A 22862-nucleotide genomic window follows, 5' to 3' on the forward strand; every position below is an offset into this window, starting at 1 on the left:
TGAAGTGTATATGCTTTTAAAGTAAAAAGTATAAGCAAGCTTGGTGCTGGTGGCTCATGTCTGTAATCCTTTCTACTCAAGAGGCTGAGATCTGAGGATCACAGTTTGAAGCCAGCCTGGGCAGGAAAGTCCATGAGACTCTCATCTCCAATAAACCACCAGAGAACTGGAAGAGTGGAAAAGCTCAGTGACAGCACTCAGGTCCTGATTTCAAGCCCATGACCAATAACAAACAAAAAGTATAAGCAACAATGTGAATGAATAAAGAAAAAATACTGAGTAATTATTATAAGTTTCGAATTTGTACTTCTATCTCATAATAGATAAATTATTAAAACTGCACTGAGAAGTTATTCAAATATACTTTCTGGCAGGAAGTTAAGATATAGTCTTTTTATAGTACTTTCATATAAAGTATGCTATTATTCAAATAATGCAGAAATATACAGCATGGACAGTGAGGGCCCCCTGTAACTTCACACTCAGAAAAATCATTGCCTGCCATTTGGTGACTCCTTATGCTGGCTGGCCTTCTTACAAAGGGTAGTAGTGATTCTGTAGTTTGCTGCCACACAGTGGTAAGGAAAGCACTACTGCACACTGACACTGGAAGGAACTTGATGGCCCTTTCATTCTTTTTTTTTTTTTTTTTGGCCAGTCCTGAGCCTTGGACTCAGGGCCTGAGCACTGTCCCTGGCTTCTTCCCGCTCAAGGCTAGCACTCTGCCACTTGAGCCACAGCGCCGCTTCTGGCCGTTTTCTGTATATGTGGTGCTGGGGAATCGAACCTAGGGCCTCGTGTATCCGAGGCAGGCACTCTTGCCACTAGGCTATATCCCCAGCCCTCTCATTCGAATTCAATAAACATTTGCCAGGCTGGGCACTGGTGGCTCAAGGCTGTAAACCTTTATTCAGGAGGCTGAGATCTGAGGATTGTGGCTTGAAGCCAGCCGGGGCAGGAAAGTTCATGAGACTCTTATCTCTAGTAAACTACTCAGAAAAAGCCAGATGTGGTGCTGTGTCTCAAGTGGTAGAGAGCTACCCTTGAGCACAAATTGGCTCAGGCAGTATACTAGTCACTAGGTATCTAAACATGGTCTGTGTTTTGTAAAAGTTCACAAAAAGCAGGAAGCCTAATGAACATACCTAAATACTATGTACTAAAAACCTGAGAATATTCCAAAACAAAAAGAAACCCTAAGTATAATGGAAGAAAGACTTCTTGTCAGGTTTGATTAAGGTGGTGACATTTTAAGTGGGTTCTCAAATATGAGGAAGTTTCCCAGGTGCAAATGAGAAAGACTTCCAGCCAAGAAAGCACAATATGAGAAAGGACTCAAGTTGGAGATAATGTAGAGGAAAGCAAAGACAGGAGGTTCAATACACAATGTTTATGTGTCTGCCTTTTCCCTCCCTCCCTCTTTTCCTTCCTTCTTCTATTTTTTGGCCTTTTTTTTTTTCCCTCAAGGGTAACATTTTACCATTTCAGCCACATCTGACTTTTTGCTTTTGTGTGTGTGTGTGTGTGTTTAATTGGAGATGACTCTCATGGACTTTCCTTCTTGGGCTGGGTTTGAACCATAATCTTCAGATCTCAGCCTCCTGAGTAGTTAGGATTACAGGTGTGAGCCACTGGCACCTGGCTTACTTCAACTTTTAAACTAAACTTTCTCTTGATCCCACTTCCCTGGGACCTAGGAATTAACCTCCCATTTATGTGCTTCTTGTGTACAAGTACACAGAGTGGCCTCTACAATCACGCCTCAATGTCCATGACCCTCTTCCTCATGAGGATACCAAAATCTGAGGATGTTCAAGACCCTTATAGAAGGCCAGTAATTTTAGCTACTCAGGAGACAGATCTGAGAATTGAGGTTTGAAGCCAGTTCAGGGTGATAAACCCAAGAGACTCTTATCTCCAATTAACCAGCAAAAAATTGGAAGTGGAGCTGTGGCTCAAGTGGTTTAGTGCCAGCCTTGAGAAAAACCCAAGCGAGGTCTCCAGGCCCAGAGTTCAAATTTCAGTACTGGAATAAAAAATTGAAACAACAAAAAGACCCTTATAGAAAATAGCATAAACCTGTGTCATTCTCCTCAGTTTGAACCATCTCTAGATTATCTGTAATACCTAACATAAAGTAAATGCTTATGTAAATAGCTGTTTATGGAAATTTATATATTTTTAGGCATTTAAGATTCACTTTTTCTTTTTTTTTTTTGGCCAGTCGTGGGCCTTGGACTCAGGGCCTGAGCACTGTCCCTGGCTTCTTCCCGCTCAAGGCTAGCACTCTGCCACTTGAGCCACAGCGCCGCTTCTGGACGTTTTCTGTATATGTGGTGCTGGGGAATCGAACCTAGGGCCTCGTGTATCCGAGGCAGGCACTCTTGCCACTAGGCTATATCCCCAGCCCTCACTTTTTCTTTTAAAGTAAAATAGCTATTTATTCAGCCTCTTGTCATGCCAAAATGCTCTGTGCACATACCACTATAATTAGCAAACCTTCTGAAACAGGCAAAATTGTACATCAAATTACATTTATTACGTGATTATATAAAAATGTAAAATGAAAACAACTTATCAATTCCTTTTAACATTCCTAATAATTCAGCAGGAGATATGAGGCACAAAATCTTAGTAAAATATGACACAGTAAGAGATGTAATGTAATTTTCACTTAAAGTTAACCTATCATAGTTTGTAACTAACATACAAAGACAACAAACTTTTAAAATGTATTTACTAAGATTCTGGCAACAGTTTTATATAACAAGATATAGCATAACAAGCCTGCACTCAACTTGTATATGGTCTCAGCTTCAATATGAAGCTGTTAAAAAAAAAATCAAATCCCTGCTTTTTACATGCTAAATATCTTGGCAAATATGCCATTAAAATAGTTATGAATGTAAGACAGCAAGAGTAAGGACTTAACTGAAGCTAAACATTGCAACCTAAACAAAGTTAATACAAAAAATAAAGTTAACAATCACTGGTTACATAAAATTTTCTTGATAGGTTAAAACTTAACAGTATAAAACATGCATTTTAGATCTTCAACTACCAATTTCCAAAAGTACCAGTGTCTATTTGAAACGATTCCTCTCCAAAGTCAAAGTGTAGTCAAAATTCAAACAACATAACACATTCTAATGCTAAAAAACATTCAGTTATTATTGAGGTGGAGGTAATTTCCCGAGCTTTGGGGGTTTTCTCATGCTGCAAAGGGCTTCATATCTCTGGCTCACTCAATGCAGCACACAAAATCCAAGGATGTCACTAAACTCAGTAAAGGACAAGACTTAGCAAACCACCCTCTTGCCTTAAAAGTTCCTTCCTTAAGTATACAGGGGGAAAAAAAATTAAAATACACTTATCTACACAGTAAAGATTTCTGAACTATTAATGTAATCCCTACTTCAAAAATTTTAACAAGAATCATCTGGTCATTTCTGATTGCATCTTAAAGATACATCTAGATTCAGTTTGTTTATCCATAGATATATCTAGTCAAAAGTATTAGCTTTAATCCCCAAATGTCTTAACCACTAGCAAGACTGCAGTGTAGTATCTCCCAGAGTTATCAAGCACAGAGGAGAAAGTAGATGCTCAAAAAACAGGCAGCAATCATGGCCTTCCATACAGCAGCATCTGAATGGCTACTGTAGAGTCCAGGAATAATTTTAGAAACAAGAAATTTCATGCATTTTAGTAAATATAATTTTCACAGTTGAGATTTTCTTAGTGCACTTTCTTTAAGGGAATCTTGGTTTTTCTAAACGTTACAACGAATCAGGACTTTAACTAGCAGCCTTCTTTTTCTTCTTGCTGTTTTTCTTATGCTTCTTTTTCTTTTTTGCCTTTTCTGTTGTTCTTTCTCGTTCTTCGCTGTTTTTCTTCTTTTTTGCTCTTACCTCCTCAGCATAATCTGATTCTGACAAGGACCCAGATGATAAGGGTTTATCTTCAGGATACATCTTTCTTTTCTTGCCAAGTCCTTTAATGTCCTTACTGTCTGACTCAGTTTCTGACATAGAGCTTTCAGAAGATTTATGTGAACGGTTCTTCTTTTTTTTTCTCCTTTTTGCTTGTTTCTTATCCTCATCATCAGTCTGAAGAACTGCTGGTAGAATCAGAGTTTGATGAAGAAGATGAATACCTACCAGTTTTCTTTTCTTTTTTCTTTCTCTGTCTTTTTTTAGATGAGCTCTCATTTCCACTTAATAATTTCTCCCTGTGTTTTTCTAGCTCTTTCTTCCAGTTCTCATTCATTTTTTTTTTTTTCAAATTCAGCCAAAGCCTTGGAGCCTTTCTTTTTCTTTTCTAGTTGTTCTTTTACTTCCTCCCAGGTAGGTCTTGGTCGATTTAGATAATCCTGGATCGAGGGCCCCGAAGACTGAATTGGCCCCCTTGATCTGGCCATTGCTATTGCATTCATGTAGGCCATGCGGTTGTCCCGTTTCCCCATGATGCTGGATTAGCCACACAGCAAGCCAGGCCACAGACACAGCATAAGCAGGCCCGCCGCAAGTCCTACTCACTTTTTCTTGTTTATTATCATAAAGGTGATGTATAGAGGGGTTACAGTTACATAAGTCAGACAAAGAGTACATTTGTTTTTGGACAATGTCATCCTTTCCCTTGATCTCTCTGTTTTTCCCTCTCATCCCACCCATACATTATATAGTTCATTTTCAAGTGTCTAGTGAGTACCATTGCTGCATTTGTTCATACTTTGCCGCTCCACTTGTGTCCTTCCCTTGCCCTTCCTACAACAGATATACAAACAAGACAGAAAGAAAACAAATGCAGTTACAAAGAAAAAAAAGGGGAAATTCATTTTTAAAAGTCTGTATATGTTAATATAGACTCAATTTCCCTACCCCCAGCCCCCGTATCCTCCCAACCTGTATCCATGTATGCAGAATCTGCAGATACAGATGACAATATATCTCCTCTCAGCCTCTTCAAAACCCATCCAAACCTGTTCCAAGTAAACTTCTGTCCCTACCACTTGGAGCTGCGCGGGACAGAAATCTTGGACAACTGTTTCATTCTCTAGAAAATCCTGTTAGCACTACTCCCCTCTATATTCAGAATCTATTTATCATCTTTGATCTCAGATACTCCAGAATTTGGGATTACAGGCAAGAGCCACAGTACCCACCTTATAATGTTTATTATTTTTTTTTAAAGGGCGGAATCCTGTCACCATCTGAACTGCATATATTATATACATATTAAGGCTCCTCCTTCCAGCAGCCTGAAGGTAGTTTTCTCCGAATGTGGATAGGCTGATGGGGCAAGTGTAGAAGGTCAAGGTTGAGAATGGGGGTGGAGGGCACGCAGGCATCCCGAGGTGCCGGATCACCGGCTAGGCATCCGGTAGACCGTGAGGTGGGCGCAGTTCCCTCCGTGTCGCTCGCGAGTCCCGCGCCGCCGCCTTCCCCGTGACGTCACTGCGCCTCCAAACTCCTGGTTGGCGGAGCTGCGTCCGGCCTGTTCTCGCGATGACTCCTCCCGCAGGTTCCGGGCCCGCCCTTCTCAGCTCTCACCGAGTATTCGCTCCCGACCACGTTGCGCGCCGCGGAGACGCCGCCGTAGTCCAGAACGGCTTCCGGGACTCGTCCGGAGGCCGCTTCGCTGCTCCGTTCACCCCCGAACTCGAGGTTTGGCGCGCACGCGTTGTGTTTGCCGGACTGGCGGCCGCGCGGGGCTCCCCATCACCGGGCTGGGCCGGTTTGCCGGGGCCGCCGCCTCTCTGTGGTAGCTGTAGCTTTTGGCGGCGGCGGAGCAGCTTTCCGGTCGGTTTGGTCTCCACGGAGACAGCACTGGAACCACTTTTTTTCCCCCTCCCCACCTGTCATGTCCCGGGTTCCATGTGCTTTTGTGGGAGTGAACCAGAAAGGTGTAAATGGAGGTGGGGGCAGCAGTCACGAGGAGCCTGAGTAGAATCCGCCGGGCACCTTCCAGGGTCACTTCAGTGGGATATTAGTGTGGACTAGTGGTTCTTGGTTGCTTTCCCCCTAACCTGGGAGCCCCACTTCCAGACACAGGGTTAGGCATCTACTGAGCGCGCATAAACCCCAAGTCTGTTTATGTGTGAGGGTGCCAGGACCAAATCCTGCCGCGAACTTGGCAGAGAAGAGGTCTCCTAACCTTCCTCAGTTCATTCTCACTGTGAGCTGGCCACCTTCCCAGGAAGAGAGCCTCCGTTATTCCACGAAGTCTAAGCATATCACGTCCAAATCCGCTGTCTTTTACTGTCTTCCTAATTCAGTGATGAATCTACCTTTACTATATTGATTGTTTCTCAGATGGATCGTTGATTCTTTAATTCCTGGGACTACCTTGTCACTTAGTTGTAGAATGTACTTTAGATATGATAGTTCCTCTTTCTACCATGGAAGGTGTATCTTCCCTCTGACATCTCGGATAAATGCTGTTAGTTCATTTACTCACCAAATATTTATTAGGTCTCTGCAATAGGGCAGGTACTCTTGAAGGAGTTGAGAACTAAAACACTGAACAAAGTCGTTACAAGTTGTTAGCTGGGCCCAGTTGCTAAAGCCTGTAATCCTAGCTACTTGGGAAGCAGAGGTTGCTATTTGAGGCCAGCTTGAGTATAAAAGTTTATAAAACTCTATCTCAAATATTGGGAGAGCATCGTGGCATGCATGTGTCATCCCAAGCCCCAAGGGAAGCAGAATGGCTAGGTACAGTGGCACTTGCCTATCATCCCAGAGACAAAGGGAAACACAAACAGGAGGATTACAGTCCAGGTTGTCCAGGGAATAAAGAGCTTATCTCGAAAATAACCAGAGTGGTAGAGTGTTTCAACTGGAAGAGCACCTACCTAGCAAGTATGAGGCCCTGAGTTCAAATCACAGTATTGCCAACACCTCCCACCCCCACCCCAAAACAAACAGAAAAACCAGGTAATAATTTAAGTTATTGTGTTCATGGAGTTTACTACTAGGGGAGACAGACAATGTATAGGTGCATAAGTTAATATAATTTTAGATACTAGCAAATACTGTGAAGAAGGTAAAGAAATGAATGCTGTGTATATGTGTCAGAGTGGTGGCATTTTAGAGAAAATAAAGGAAGCTCCTCTTAGGAGGCATTATTCAAACAGAAATATGAATGATTAGGAGTGGACCTTGCAAAGATGAAGTGGAATGAACATTAAGAGACAGATCAGAGTAAGAGCATCAGGAAATGTGAAGGCTCTTAATGGTGAAGAACAGGTTGCTTTGAGATGAATAGCAGAGGAAGCCAGAGCCAAATTATTTAGGGCTTTGAAGGTGAAGGTCTTAAGTTTGGGTTTTATTCTAAGTACAACTGGAAGCCCTTGGAAAGTTTTAAGCAAGTGTGTAATTAGGTTTGATTAGTATTTTTTAAAAGATTGCTTTGATAACTAAAGAGATTGGACTCTTCAGTGGTGAAAACCTTTTCCATTAGTGCAGCTGTATCAGTATTCACTCAGATTCGGTTCTGAAGCTTGCAATAATTTACCAAATCTTCAGTGAGACATATGAAATCTAGTCCCTTCTTTTCCAAAGTAGTCCAACAGCCATTTTAAGGCATGTCTTTCCTGTAGACCAAACATCTTTGGTTAACACTGCAGTATTGTCTGTAGCTACTCTCCAGGCACTTTAGAAATCATTTATTTTCTGGAAAGCATTATTTCTTGTTCCTTTAAGTGTTCTATCATCCTGTACATCATGGAGATACCTAGTCTCCCTTGATCCAGCTGATTTCATATGCAGCTTTCAGCCATCATGTTGAGCTATTTCAAGCCATATTTAACCTCCCCTAGGTTCTTCATCTTGTATTTGTACATGTGTGTATTGTTTCTAATTTGAAGGAGCATTTTACATTTATTTCCTTTTTCTACTTAGGACATTTTATTTTGTTCATGATTTCAGTTTATTGCAGAGTTCCTCATCTAACATGTCCATGTTTTATGTAATATTCTCTAATGTTTATATCATAAACATTGTTAAAATTGCTAACTTTATCAAGAAAGCCTGTGGCCTTTCCCTAGTGACTTCTTTCTAACTGGCATGGGATTGATGGTCAATCTTTGAGTAGAGTTCTTTTGTCCATTATGAACCCAGTGGTTTGCTAACTAAAAGCAAACTCAAAAGGATCATATGTAAGAGTTTTTGTTTTCTAAACTCTGTGAAATCAAGATACAATAACACTTCTTGATCTTTCAGTCTAACAAGTCACAAAGATAAGTTAGACCCATTTTAGGAAAACTATTGGTCTTTTTAGCTTTTATTAAAATGAAGCTTTGTTTTATTTATTTGTATTTTAAAATACAAAGACTGGTTCATAGTAGGTAAAAGTTCCTTTAGATAGTAATAAACTCTTCTTGATATAAAAATGTTTTTTCTCTTTCAAAGCTGAAATCCTTGGATCAGTGATTCTTAGACTGGGCAGTTTAACACCCTAGTAGACATTTGCTGTGTTGGGAGAGAGTTTTTGTTTGCCATACCTTATTGAGGGGAGTGCCTCAATAGTAGATAGAGGCCAGAGAGGCCTCTCTCACAGTACAGCACAGCACCCTTCAAAAAAGAACTTTCCGGGCTGGGGATATGGCCTAGTGGCTAGAGTGCCTGCCTCGTATTCATGAGGCCCTGGGTTCAATTCCCCAGCACCACATATACAGAAAATGGCCAGAAGTGGCGCTGTGGCTCAAGTGGCAGAGTGCTAGCCTTGAGCAAAGAGAAGCCAGGGACAGTGCTCAGGCCCTGAGTCCAAGCCCCAGGACTGGCCACCAAAAAAAAAAAAAAAAAAAAAAGAACTTTCCAGTCAAAAATACCAGTAGTATTGAGGCTGAGAAACCCTCCAGTAGACAATGCCTAAAACTCTTCTTTTTTTTTCAGTGACTCCTATTCATTTTGTCTAAAATGGGTGTGAAGAAGAAGCGAAGCACGCAAGTTGCTGCATTTACTATTCCTCATCAGGACTTTGAAACCTTGAGATGTAGGTGATTTCTGAATTCATTTTTTTGGTGTGTTTCTTTTCTAGTCTGCAAGCTGAGTGTGTTAATCTCCCTGACCCCATAAAGTTCACTTTTTTTTTTTTGCCAGTCCTGGGTCTTGGACTCAGGGCCTAAGCACTGTCCCTTGCTTCTTTAAGCTCAAGGCTAGCATTCTACCTCTTGAGCCACAGTGCCACTTACGGCCTTTTCTGTTTTTTGTGGTGCTCAGGAATCAAACCCAGGGCTTTGTGCATGCTAGGCAAGCACTCTACCACTAAGCCACATTCCCAGCCTCACATTTTTTCTATTTAGTTTTTTTCTATGGTGTTTACATTCAGTTTTGGAGGAAATATGGATTTCTTAAAATTTTACTTTCAGGCTAAGTTTACTTGATTTTTGGGTATACAGCTTTAAAAGATTATAAAATACATAACACAGGTAAGCTTATATTCATATTGTTGCTAAATTACTGCTTTTTTTGTGTATCTATGTTTCATAGCTTTTGCTGATGTGGAAGGGAAAAATCTAGCTTCTTTGCTGTTACGATGTGTCCAGCTCACAGATGGGGTGTCACAAATCCATTATGTTAAACAGGTAAAGAACTGTTATTTATGGATATATCTTGTAGATTATTATGCTATTATTGATTTTTAAATAAACAATTAAAATTATTTAATATCAATTTAACACAAAGAATAATTTTGTTTTCATTGTACAATATTAAAGCATCAATAAAAGCCATCAATATACCTTTTTGTGGAGATAAATTAAAAAGTTTATTTATATCTTCAAAAGCTTTCAGCAGACTAATGCAAAAGTTAACTTAAAATATAAATATTATTTTTATTCATCTTTCAGTACTTGAATTTACCATTTGTACTTACGTTGTGTGTGTGTGTGTGTGCGTGTGTGTGTGCCCGCGCGCGCGCGCACGCACTAGTAGTTATTTAAGATGCTACAGATTTCTCTACTTTGGACCTAATTGGAGATGGGTCAGGAAGATAAAGCAGGGGTAAGGGACATGGATTAAAAAGGTTGAAAGTACTGAAACAAAAATTAGTATCTTTAACAATACGGTATAGGGAGCATTTTACAGTATAATTGGTACTTAAGAAGTATTTGTAACTTTTTTGCACTTGGGATTAGAAAAGATTGCTTTGATTTTTTTTTTAAATTTTAGATTGTGCCTCTACTGGAAAAGGTAGATAAAAATGGAGTGTGTGATCCCACCATTCAAGCTTGTTTGGATATTTTAGCAGGCATTTATTTTTCTTTGAGTTTGAAGAATCCCTTGAAGAAAGTATTAGCAAGGTAAGGGATTAAAAACATGGAGGGGGAGTATCATAAAAAGTTCCTAAAAGTTCTTTTCTCATTAAAAGAAGACACTGAAGTATACCACTAAAAATTCTATTCATACAGTCCTACTCTCTAGTCTATCTTCCTCTCTTTTAGCCCGTTTCTCAATTCTTAGGTCATAGATCATATATATATATATATATATATATATATATATATATATGTATGTATTAAAGAAAAATCAGTAGTCTTAGAAGCTAGAGGAATGACTTAGCTTCCTGGCAAATACAAAGCCTTAAGTTCAAACTCAATACCAGCTGTTTCCTCAAAAACTTACAACTTTGAACTGCTCTCCTTTTATATCAGACTTTTGAATAGCTAGGATTATAGGCATGGGCCAGTAATGCCTAGCTTGAGTGAAGTTTTCTGCTTGTGTTTTAAAGGTTTAGTTAAGTGTTCCTACATATCTCTTTATTTTTCCCCCACATATCCTGGTGGTACAAGGTTGTCAGAGTTTTTGTGTTTGTTTCTTTTTTAGCTCATTAAATGGCCTACCTGAATGTTTTCTAACTGGGGCTGAACACAGTTTTACTTATCATCTTCAAGAAGAATTGAGTACTGTTGATTTGTACTCTTATAGGAAAGTAGTTGACAATTTATCGTCCTGTATGGAGAATTTTAACTTGGGTAAGCCAGCATTTTTCTAGTACTTTTCCTGGCTAATACTTGTTTTTACATCATTGTTTTTAAATGTTAATTTTGGTAAAACTCTTTACCAGTGTTAATTTTTTTCTTACCCTATAGGTAGAGCAAGTGTTAATAATCTACTTAAAAATGGTAAGTCCTCAATTCTCTGAGGTGTGAGTGCTGGCCCTTTTAGTTTCTTGGTAATAGATAAAATACTACAGATAACTGAAATGCATCTATTCCTTCCTAAATTTATGCTTTTCTGATATCTTTCTAGGTAACTGACCTAAAAATAATTTCTTATACTGAAGTTAAAACTCATAGTTCTAAGTCCTATCTTGTCATTTTGTTCTTTTTGTTTCAGTGCTTCATTTTCTGCAGAAGAGTTTGATTGATGTCCTGGAAGAAAGTAGGCAAGTGCTACATGTTTGCGTGTTTGTGTGTGTTGTGCATGTGTGCACACTTGTAGTTGTGCATTGTCTCTGTATTAAGGACACTTTCAAAAAGGTCTTGGAATGTGCTGTTTCCAGTAATCTTAAAAGTGGTTATTTAAATTTATTTTTGAGTAGGTTTTAATATTTGCTATTTAAAGATTGGATAAATATGAGAATAAATGAGAAAGGGAAGAGTTTTCTTCTTTACCTTTTGAGCATTCCTTTTTCATAATATCCTGTTCTTATTTCATCAGTGATGTTTCCTCCATTATCTCTTAGAGGATATAATGAAAGCTGTCTTTTCTGATAGTTTTAAACTTTTAACTTTCATGGTCTCTATGTTTCTCCTAAGCTGCTCTTTTCTATTGGTTGAATTTGCTTATTTTATTTCCTGCTAGAAACTTTCCTCAGAAGCCCAGTATCTTTGACTGGGTACTAATATTTCAGAGTAGAGTACTAAGAATTGATTTGAATCACTGTGCATATGGGTGGGTTGGCTGCAGGTTGTATTCCAGGCTACCCGAGCTGGGCTCTTTCAGAGGTAGTTCTTTTTTGGTGGGGAGTGGTACTTGGGTTTGAACTGCTTGCCAACCTGGCATTCTGCTACTTGTGCCACTCTACCAGCCCTTCTTGTGGGGATTCTTTAAGTCAATATTTTTAGTTTAATTTTGTTTTTTTCTCTTGGGAAGTGGATTCACCATGGAAGAATCATTCAACCATATTTTGGTGGTTGATTGAGGACAGATGAGTTTGGCTTTTAACTTTTTATTTTTGTGATGATACTGGGTTTTGGACTCAGAGCCTCATGCTTTTTAGCCAGTCACTCAAGTCACGCCCCAGTTGTTGTGTGTTTTGTTTTTTTTTTGCATCTGTTGTGTATATATCGATGTCAATATCTATATATCTATATCTGCATCTATATGTCTATACATATCTATAGATATATCTAATTCCCTTGTTCCCAATATGGCATTACTGCTTTATCTGTATGTTTTAATGCTCTACCACATAGTTGCTGACTTGTTTGTTTGTATATAGACAAGATGTCACCATGTAGCCTGCCCCTTGTCTTTGTCTTCCAAGTGCTAGGATTATGGGCTTGTGCCATTACCTGACTGATGTTTTACATTTTCTAAATATAAACCAGTCATCTGACTTAGAAGCATATTTCAGATTTTTTTTTTTCTTTTGAGGTAGACTGATAGTCAATCTTCCTGTTTTCAGCCATGCATTTATCACCTCATTAAGGAGTATTTAGTGCTTCTGAGCCTTTGTGGGGATACAAATCAAAGAGTTTCTGGGCTTGTTCTTTGGTTTGGTATTTATCTTTCCTCATTCTTCTAAAGCAGTTACCAGTCATCTACTTGCTTTTCACCTTGTGAAATATTGTTATTATCTTTCTGATTGTGCCTATAAAGGTACCTGTTTGTCTTTTAAATCCTATGGCTGTTTGTTTTGGGAGGTTCTGTTTGCCATTTTAACGAGGTCTTATGCCTCACAAGGAACTTCTCTGTCTCCTGTCTCCTCTCTTCTTCTTTGGCTAATCTCATAAATTGTGGGTTCAGTTCTTTATCTTCTCTGTGTTCTATCTATGTAATATCATCCACTTTTTAGGTACCATCCATCACCTATATATTCAGGAGTCTCAAAATTATCATCCCAGGTTAGATTCATTCCCACTTGGTAGACTCACGTTGTCAGTTGGCTCTTGTACATTTTAATACGGATGTTTTACAGATGCCTCAAATTCAAGATGTCCAACAGAAAATTCCTTGTCCATTTTTTTTGGGGGGGGGTCAGTTGTGGGTCTTGAACTCAGGGCCTGTGCACTGTCCCTGAGCTCTTTTGCTCAAGGCTAGTGCTCTACCACTTTGAACCACAGTTTGACTTCTATTTTTTTTCTGAGTGCTTAAGTGGAGATAAGAGTCTCATGGGGACTTTACTGCCAGGTCTGGCTTCAAACTGCAATCCTCAGATTTCAGCTTCCTGAGGAGCTAGGGTTACAGATGTGAACCACTAGCACCTTGCTCCATGTGTTTTTATCCTTCTCCATAGCTCCTGCTAACTTCTTTCTACTTTCTATCTCTTTGAATTTGTCTCTTCTAGGTACTTCATATAATTGGAACAATATAATATATTTTTGCCCATTTGTATCATGTTTATTTCATTTATGTTTTCAAGATCCTTTTATGTGGTATCATGTACTAGAATTTGATTCTTTTTTATGGTTGAGTATTCCATTGTATCGATATGTTAAATTTTATTTATCTATTCATCTGTTCATTGTCACTTAGGCTTTTTTTTAACCTTTTAGTGATTGTACATATGCAGCTATAAGCATTGTTATTCAAGTACATATCTGTTTTCAGTATTTTTGTAGAGTTACATAAGAGTAGAATACCTGGATTATAGTGTAATTGTCTGTTTAATGTTTCTGAGGAACAAGCTGAGCTGATTTTCCTGTCTTAGGTTTTAATTGGATCACTCTCTTCTCTACTGTTGAAGGCAAGGGTAGAAGCTGGGTGACCAGTTGAAAGTGGCTATAGTAATAATACAAGGAAGAGAAGAGTGTGGCTTGGGCCAAGATGCTAGCGGGGGACATGGTCCAATTCTAGGTGTGTTTTGAAGGTAGAATCCCCAGGGGTTTCTTGTATATGGGATGAAGAGGACAGGAGCCAACAATGATTGCAAAGTTGTTGTAGATAGGGATACTAGCAGGTGTGGCAACTTTGGAGTTGAGGATAAATTTATATATTTCAAGATTTGTATAAGATATCTAAGTAAAGAGATTCAGTAAGGGAGTCAGAAGAATATGTTCACTTTAGAGAGAGGTGGAAATAGTGACACTTGTATTTCAGTTTCCTTTTATAATAATATTTTTTCTTCTTTGTAGAAAGTTTGCTGGAAATCATATTGTTCAAACACAGTTGATGAATGACTTGTTGGTAGGCATTAGAGTTTCAATGATACTAGTACAGAAAGTACAAAGTTTCCAGGGAAACCTTTGGAAGACTTCCGGTTCTCCCATATGGCAAAGTATGTGTGGTTTGCTGAGTATTTTCACCAAGTTTTTATGTGATGGTAAGTGTGACAGCATACAAGTGATAGTTATAACTGAGTGTTGATCAGCTTTCTCTAATGGCTTAATGCATATTTAACTGAAGTACATTTGAAATGTATTTAACAGAGTTGTGGAACTCTCCCCTAATCTCTCTCAGTAGTGAATGGCTCAGAATTGTATGTTTTTTTGCTTTTGTTTTTGTTTTGTTGGTCATGGGGCTTGATCTCAGGGCCTGGGCACTGTCCCTGAGCTTTTTCACACAACACTAGCATTCTATTACTTTGAGCCACAGTGATACTTCTGGTTTTCTGGCCATTAATTGGAGATAAGAGTCTCACAGACTTTCTTGACTGGGCTGACTTTGAACTGCGACCCTCAAATGTCAGCCTCCTGAGTAGCTAGGGTTACAAGTGTGAGCTACCAGTGCCCATTCCTGGACTGTATTTATTTATTTATTTATTGCCAGTCCTGTGGCTTGGACTTAGGGCCTCAGCATTGTCCCTGGCTTCTTTTTGCTCAAGGCTAGCACTCTGCCACTTGAGCCACAGTGCTACTTCTGGCTTTTTCTATATATGTGGTGCTGAGGAATCAAACCTAGGGCTCCATGTATACAAAGCAAGCACTCTTGCCACTAGGCCATATTTCCAGACCCCTAGATTATATTTTTAATGCTTTTTTTTCCCTTTCAAATGTACCATTTCAGTAAGGGACAATGTTGAGGGACTTTTCTAAGTGTGTGTGTATTTTGTATAAAGAAGGAAACCTAACTATCTCTGTTGAAAGCTACAGATGTTAAATAGTAGGAGAGATTTTTTTTGGAAGGAATTTTCAAGTTTAGAAAAGAATCTAGAGGGATTAGTGTAACCCATGCATACATTTCTCCTTAGTAGCAAGTATTATCTTCAAATAATGGTAATAATTGTGATTCTGAACATGGTCAATATTTCTTCTCTCTCATAAGTTGCTTTTGTCCATATAAATAAAACTGCGAGGAAACCAAACAGATGAGAAGAAATATCTCTTTATAAAAGTATTTTCAATTAGTAAATTAAAATGAAAAAAAATGATAGAATATCATCATTTTGAAGCTCTCAGTGATATGATGTAGGAGAGAAAATTAGAAACGTATCGTTTAGTGTCTTGCTGCCGATATTCTTCATCTTCTCAAAGGGATTGAATTTAAAAGCAATCAGTCATGTCTCTAGATAAGCTCCTAATTACAGAGGATAGAAGAATTTGTTGAGTTACATCAGGAGCATATCAACCACACATCCAGATCGAGGGAAGCTCTGTAGGTTAGAGTCCTTCAATAGATTGTCACTATCACACACACACACACACGTGCACATGTGTGAAACAAAGAGGCTGGAACATTACTCAAGTGTAGATTGCTTACCTAGTGATAGGCCCTGAGTTCAAGCTCTAGTACTGGAAGGTAAAGCAATTAAAGACACTAAGACATTAAGCTAAATGGTCAAGACAATGATAATGTCTGAGGGAGTCACATTTGATTGATAAAACTATGGAAAACTAAAGCAGTCATTATTGTGAAAGTCAAGATTATGCTTCCTCAGAGTAAGATAGAAGTTAGGATTATGATAAGATACATGGCTAAGTTCTCCTGCTGGGTAGCTGAGTTCTTTTTCTTTGATGGTGAGTGCTAAGTTGAACCCCTTTCTAAGTTTATTAAGCTATATATTTGTTTGTATCTGAGTTTTGTGGGCTTTTTTTTTTTTTGCTAGTCCTGGGGCTTGAACTCAGGGCCTGGGCACTGTCCTTGAGTGTCTTTTGCTCAAGGCTAACACTCTACCACTTGAGCCACAGTGCCACTTTGGGTTTTATTTATGTGGTACTGAGGAACCGAACCCAGGGCTTCATGCATGCTAGGTAAGCACTCTACTACCCAGCTACATTCCCAGCCCATTGTGGGTTTTTTTTTTTTTAATGATTAACAAGTGATTCCTAACGCACACACAAAAATTATCTTTTCTCTTTTTACTTCCCATTCTGTGTGGTAATATATGTATGAACTTAATTAACAACAACACACAAAAAAATTAATGAGCCAGGCACCAATGACTCATGCCTGTAATTCTAGCTACTCAAGAGGCTGAGGTATGGAGGATTTTGTTTAAAGTCAGCCTAGGCAGAAAAGCTGGGGATTGCTTCCGAAAATAACCAGCAAAAGGAAGTGCTGAAGGCTTGGCTCAAGTGCGAGATTACCAGCTGAGCAAGTAAGTAGAGAAAGAAAGCTGAGCAAGAGTGAGGCTCAGAGTTTAAACTTTAGTACCTGCAAACAAACAAACAAAAACATTAATGGGATTTTTTTTAGACCTTTTGTTTGTAAGAAACAGTGACTGGCTCTAATTTTTAGGTTGACTGGGAAAAAGAAATTTCTTACTATTTATGTGTTTTAACTTAACTAGTAAAGATTTAACCATATTATTGCCCAGTTAGTATTTCCATGTTTCTTTTTGCCTTGGATCTCAGATAGGTATTCAAAAGAAGGTAACTTTAATTAAACTTTTATTAAGGTAGAACTTGCTAGGCATGTTGTTGCACACCTGTAATTGCAGCTACTCTGGAAGCAGAGATTGGAGAATTATGGTTTGAGGCTGACCTGAGCAAAAAGACTCTCATCTCAACAAACCAGCTGGGTGATGGTTCACTGCTATAATCTCAGCTATCCTGGAAGACCATAGGTAGTAGGATCCAGGTCTGAGGCTGGCCCTGGACAAAGGAAGGGTTAGTACTTCATCTGAAAAATAACAAAAGGGCTGGAGGTATGGCTCTGCTGAGTTCAAACCCCAGTATTGAATTTACAGATAACTTTTCAGAGAATATTTTCCTTTTCACAGAGAAATTGGTTAATCTTTAAAAAAAGAAAGCCATGCTGATGTAAAGAAAGGACATGACTTTAAGATGAGGCAGCTTTTCTGAAAAGTTGATGGTACCTAACCATGTGTCAGTTAAGCATTTAGCTGCAACTAAACAGAAAACTGAACTTGAACATCTAAACAGGAAGTTGAGAGCAGGTGATTAGAACTGCTGTAGGGAGTCCAAGGCTTTCTGCATCCTTAGTCTGGTGACTATCACCCATGTGTGTGTCGCCTCATGTTTGCCATTGGTCTGCTACAGCTTCAGACATCACGTCTATGTTCAAATCAGAAAGGAGAACCAGTTACATCTTTACCTTTAATCAGGAAAATCAAGAGTACCCAAGGGACTTCGGCTTGTATCCCTCTGGCCTGAATCCTTTTGTGTGGATTTATCTTTAGTTATGACAATGATTGAGGTAGTTAGTATCTTGCCTTTCACTAGATATGTGACTGCCTGTGTTACAGTTTTGTTATGGGAATGAAGAAAAGGATATTTAGTAAATACTTGATGATGGCTGCCATACTTCTTAGTGTAGGTTGAACAAATCACCATTTTATCAGAGGCTACTAGAGATAAACAGAAAAGAAAATAGTCAAAAATTAGATGCTTTGAACAGTGCTACTGAGAACAAACTTTGTAATTCACACTGTTGTAGATTCTTTACATAGGCCTTGAAACTTCTTTAACAAAAGTATGAGCCCAGCACCAGTAATCCTAGCTACTAAGAAGTCTTAAGATCGGAGAATTGGGGTTCAAAGCCAGCCAGGCAGAAAAGTTCATGAGACTCTTATCTCCAATTAACCACTAAAAAGCTGGAAGTGGAGCTGTGGTTCAAGTGGTGGAGCACAAGCTTTGAGCAAAGAGGTTAGGGTTCAAGTCCCAGGAGCAGTGCGTATGTGTGTACACACACACACACACACATACACACACACACACACTGAATAAAAGAGAAGTTTGTGTTTGTGGTTGGGATACAGAACCATTGTCAAGGAAGGGAGTGGGGAGGCAGTAGATGGAGCCCAGATAGTGTATATTGGAAGAGAAAGGAAGGTATCTTATATATTAAGTATTGGTGGGCTGGGCTTAAAAGCCCTTATGTCCATTGTTCCTTTAAGCCTTCACATGTTATTCTCAGATAGGAGTTAGTTTTACAGAAAGGAAAGCTGAGTTCATGGGAGATTAAATAACTTATCTAGGACTTAATCAACTAGGAACTGGTCAAGCTAGAAACTGTTCCTGGGACTGTTTGACCCCAAAACATCTGTTCTTTCCTCTGCACTGGAGTATCTACCCTGTAACAGTTGTTCTCTTTTTGCCAGATAACCTGTTACAGACTATTCAGAGCACATCTGGACTAGCTGTTATTCTTTTTATTAAGACTATGTTTCATCCAACTGAAAAGGTTTCTGAATTGGTAAGTATCTCCTTTTGAGAACTGTACTTTATTGATTACCAAACATATGCTTAACATATATTTGAAGTGTTTATATAGGCCATCCATCAGGTGCTAGGGGCTCACACCTACAATCTTAAGTACTCAGAAGACAGATTGAAGGATTGAGATTCAAAGCCAGTTCTGGAAGACAAATCCAAGAGATGCTAATAATCTCCATCTAACCAGCAAAAAGGCAGAAGTGGAAGAGTGTCAGCTATGAGCAAAATAGCTAGTGGGTAGGGCATGGCTTTGAGTTCAGTAGTACTGTCCCCCCACCACCAAAAAAAAGAATTGCTGGAAAGTGAGGCAGTTGTGGCTCACCCCTGTAATTTTAGCTATTTAGGAGACTCAAAACTAAGAATTGAGGTTTGAAGCCAACCTAAGCAGAAAAATCCCTGAGACTCTTATTTTCAATTAACCAACAAAAAACTGGGAGTGGTAGAGCACCAGCCTTGAGCAGAAAAAGCCAAGTGAGTATGAGCGTGAGGCCCTGGGTTTAAGCCCTGGTACCAGCACCAAAGGGGGAAAGAAAAGATAACTCAAATTATATTCTTTAGACAATAAGCATGTTTGCTTCAGTCAATATTTTAGCGAACTTGGTCCACATGGAAAATACAAATTGGTAATATAAACGAGTCTTTGTACTTACTGTAGCAGTTTTTTTTTTTTTCCATTTTAGAGGTATCTTTACATAGTGTGCAGGTTTTTCAATTTAATAGGTCCATTTGTGTGTTCAGTTCATCTTGATCAGAGTGGGTTTTTTTTTCTGATAGCTGTATTATCTAGAAATTTCTTGCTGTATTATCTAGAAATATATTTTGATCTTTTACATAGCTTTGTGCAAAACATAAGTGCTCCAGCCAATGCGATCACACAACGTAATTATTATTGGATAAAATTGGAGTTTAATTTCTTCAGTCTCTTCTAAAGGTGTTAAGCTGGCCCACCTGCTGGGGGCGACATGTGCTCTGCTAGGACTTTCAACTACAAAAGGATTCATATACTTAAGATTTGTTTTTTTCTCTTAGTATAATACTTTTGATGCTGATGGCTATTTTATCATTAGTTTTCCTGGAATGCGTTGAGAGAAATAAAATTTTGGATTTGCATTTTGAGGTATCTTGTGAAAAGTTTTAATACATTATATGAGCTCTGTTCTATTTTCCAGATTAGCTGTTTGCTTCTCCATTCAGTAGACAACACCAGTGTCCCCGAGTGGTTCACAAGCAGCTGCGGGAGCCTTTGTAGTGCCCACATCCCTAGGCCAGCTCTCTTATTCCTGTGTCAGGGGATCCTGGCCATGTTGGACTGGCAGGATGGGAGTGTAGGCTTCAGTGGGGAGACCCTGCTCTTGGATACTATACATGTTCTATTCACCTTGAGCTCACAGTGAGTTTCTTTTTTGCTCTCTGACATTTTTATTTTCCTGTAACACATTTAAAAGATGCAAATGAGCTAGCATACTTAGTAATTCAATGGAAAGTGTGGATTGATCTAAAAGTGATACACATATGCTGAGTGCTGGTGGCTTACACATGTAATCCTAACTACAAAGGAGTCTGAGATCTAAGGATCATGGTACAAAGCCAGTCTTGGCAGGAAAGTCCACAAGACTCTTGATTCCCAGAACCACCAAAGAGCTGGAATGGGAGTAGAACTGTGGCTCAAGTGGTAGAGCACTGGCCTTGAGCAAAAAAGACACAGGGACAGTGTTAGGCCCTGAGTTCAAGCCCCTGAAACAGCCAGAAAATAAAAACTGATATATATGTATGGAATGAAACAGAAATGAGAGAAAGACATTATGGATATAGGCTAACCTGTAATGAACACTTCTAAAAGTAAAATTTTAACACTTAGTCTTTATGAGATCTCTCAAAACTTTTCTTTTCTTTTTTTTTTTCTTTTTTTTTTTTTTGCCAGTCCTGGGGCTTGGACTTAGGGCCTGAGCACTGTCCCTGGCTTCTTTTTGATCAAGGATAGCACTCTGCCACTTGAGCCACAGCGCCACTTCTGGCCATTGTCTCAAAAGTTTTCATCTGGCTTCAAATGAGGTTTCTTCTGATCTCTGCCTTTGAGGTAGCCAGGATTACAAGTGTGAGCCATTGTACATAATAGTTCAGCTTGTTTTTTTGAGAATGTCTCTACCTTTTTTTTTTTTGCCTGAGCTGACATTGAACAACAACAATCATCCTATCTCTGCCTCCTGGGTAGTGGCAGACACACAAGCCATTAAGTCTCACCCATAATTCTTTTGTTGCAAACTTAGTATTTTTCTGGGGCTGGACATGGTTCGTTCACACATGTAATCCCAGATATCCAGGAGGTGTAGACCAGGAGGATTAGGGTTTAAGGTTAGCCAAGGTACAAAGTTACTGAGACTTACTTTCAACATAAAAGGTGGGTATGGTAGCTCAAACTTGGAATACGTTATGTTGGAGGCATAAGTAGTAGGATTGTGGTCTGAAGCTGGTCCCAGGCAAAACTCAAGACTATTTGAAAAATAACTAAAGCAGAAAAGGACTGGGGATGTGGCTCTGGTGGTAGAGTAACTGCCTAGCAGGCATGAAGACCTGAATTTAAACCCCAATATCACCCCAAAATGTATACTTTCTGTTCATTTTAAAAAGAATATTAAGGTCTGATTGCAAAATGAAATTTCCTTTACCTGTCATAGTATATTAACATGGATCATGATTCATTTTTCTTCAGGATTAAAGAGGCAACACTTGAAATGTTCCTGTCTAGAATCTTAGCATCTTGGACTAATTCAGCTATTCATGTCCTTGAATCAAGTTCCCCAAGCCTGAAGGACAGATTGAAAGGGAATTCAAGCATAGTTGAAAGACTTTTGGAATATGTCTATACTCACTGGGAACATCCATTGGATGCTCTGAGACACCAAACTAAAATCATATTCAGAAATCTTCTGCAAATGCACCAGCTCACTATGGAAGGAGCAGATTTGGTCACTGATCCTTTCTTTTTGGAATTGACTAGGAATCTTCTGAGATTGGAATGGCAAATTAAAGGAAAATATGCATGCCTTGGTTGCTTGGTAGAGTGCATAGGAATTGAGCATATTTTGGCAACAGATGAAACTATTCCATCTCAAATCTTAGAAGTGATGGGTGACCAGTCACTGGTACCTTATGCAAGTGACCTTTTGGAAACCATGTTTAAAAATCACAAGAGTCATTTGAAATCCCAGACTGCTGACAGTACTTGGATGGACCAGTGGCATGACACTTGGGTTTCACCTCTTCTTCATATACTGTGTGAAGGAAATCTGGATCAAAAATCTTATGTGATTGATTATTACTTGCCAAAATTATTGAATTACAGCCCTGAAAGCTTAAGGTACATGGTAAAGATTCTTCAGACATCTATTGATGCTAAAACAGGTAAGATAAATTAAATTTTTTTTTTTTGGCCAGTCCTGGGGCTTGGACTCAGGGCCTGAGCACTGTCCCTGGCTTCTTCCCGCTCAAGGCTAGCACTCTGCCACTTGAGCCACAGCGCCACTTCTGGCCGTTTTCTGTATATGTGGTGCTGGGGAATTGAACCCAGGGCCTCATGTATACGTGGCAAGCACTCTTGCCTCTAGGCCATATCCCCAGCCCAGAGAAATTAATTGTTATTTTCAGTAATTTCTATTTATGATGAAGTAGTTACCTAGGCAGATGTTAGTCATATTGAAATTTAATTATCTCTACTTCTATAAATAGTAAAGGAAGCTATTAGTGATAACTATTTCAGTTTGAAACCAATATTCCTGTACAGAGCTGAATGGAGTCTTTGGCTGAAGTTATTTCTCCAAGTCAAGAAAGGTTTTCTTTATTGCACAGTTTATTACAATAAGGTTTCCTTTATTACAAAGTTTTAATTTGTTCATTATCAATCTAGAATAGAAATATGTGTGTTTTACATAATTGCTTATTCAAGTAATTGAAACAATAATAAAAACAGTCAGGCAAGTTTAAAAACAGGTAACTTGGGGCTGGGAATGTGGCTTAGTGGTAGAGTGCTTGCCTAGCATGCATGAAGCCCTGGGTTCAATTCCTCAGCACCACATAAACA

The 22862-nt window shown here is 39.0% G+C and overlaps 1 protein-coding gene and 1 pseudogene across 2 annotated transcripts in view; one reads left to right on the forward strand and one right to left on the reverse strand.

The window, feature by feature from the left end:
• Window positions 1-3779: 3779 nt before the first annotated feature.
• LOC125355995 lies at window positions 3780-4539 on the reverse strand (annotated as a pseudogene).
• A 1002-nt stretch (window positions 4540-5541) lies between these two features.
• Window positions 5542-22862, forward strand: part of Thada (THADA armadillo repeat containing) — a 308781-nt gene continuing 291460 nt past the window's right edge. For both annotated transcript variants that reach the window (XM_048353036.1, XM_048353037.1), the window contains exons 1-11: window positions 5542-5666; window positions 8895-8994; window positions 9492-9586; window positions 10173-10303; window positions 10827-10975; window positions 11093-11125; window positions 11340-11388; window positions 14303-14490; window positions 18670-18764; window positions 19954-20174; window positions 21495-22186. In XM_048353036.1, coding sequence (XP_048208993.1) covers window positions 8919-8994; window positions 9492-9586; window positions 10173-10303; window positions 10827-10975; window positions 11093-11125; window positions 11340-11388; window positions 14303-14490; window positions 18670-18764; window positions 19954-20174; window positions 21495-22186 — 1729 coding nt within the window. In that variant the 5' untranslated portion in view covers window positions 5542-5666; window positions 8895-8918. The remainder of the gene's footprint in view (window positions 5667-8894; window positions 8995-9491; window positions 9587-10172; window positions 10304-10826; window positions 10976-11092; window positions 11126-11339; window positions 11389-14302; window positions 14491-18669; window positions 18765-19953; window positions 20175-21494; window positions 22187-22862) is intronic.

This window comes from Perognathus longimembris, chromosome 8 (genome assembly GCF_023159225.1).
Source record: "Perognathus longimembris pacificus isolate PPM17 chromosome 8, ASM2315922v1, whole genome shotgun sequence".
Classification (NCBI taxonomy): Eukaryota; Metazoa; Chordata; class Mammalia; order Rodentia; family Heteromyidae; genus Perognathus; species Perognathus longimembris.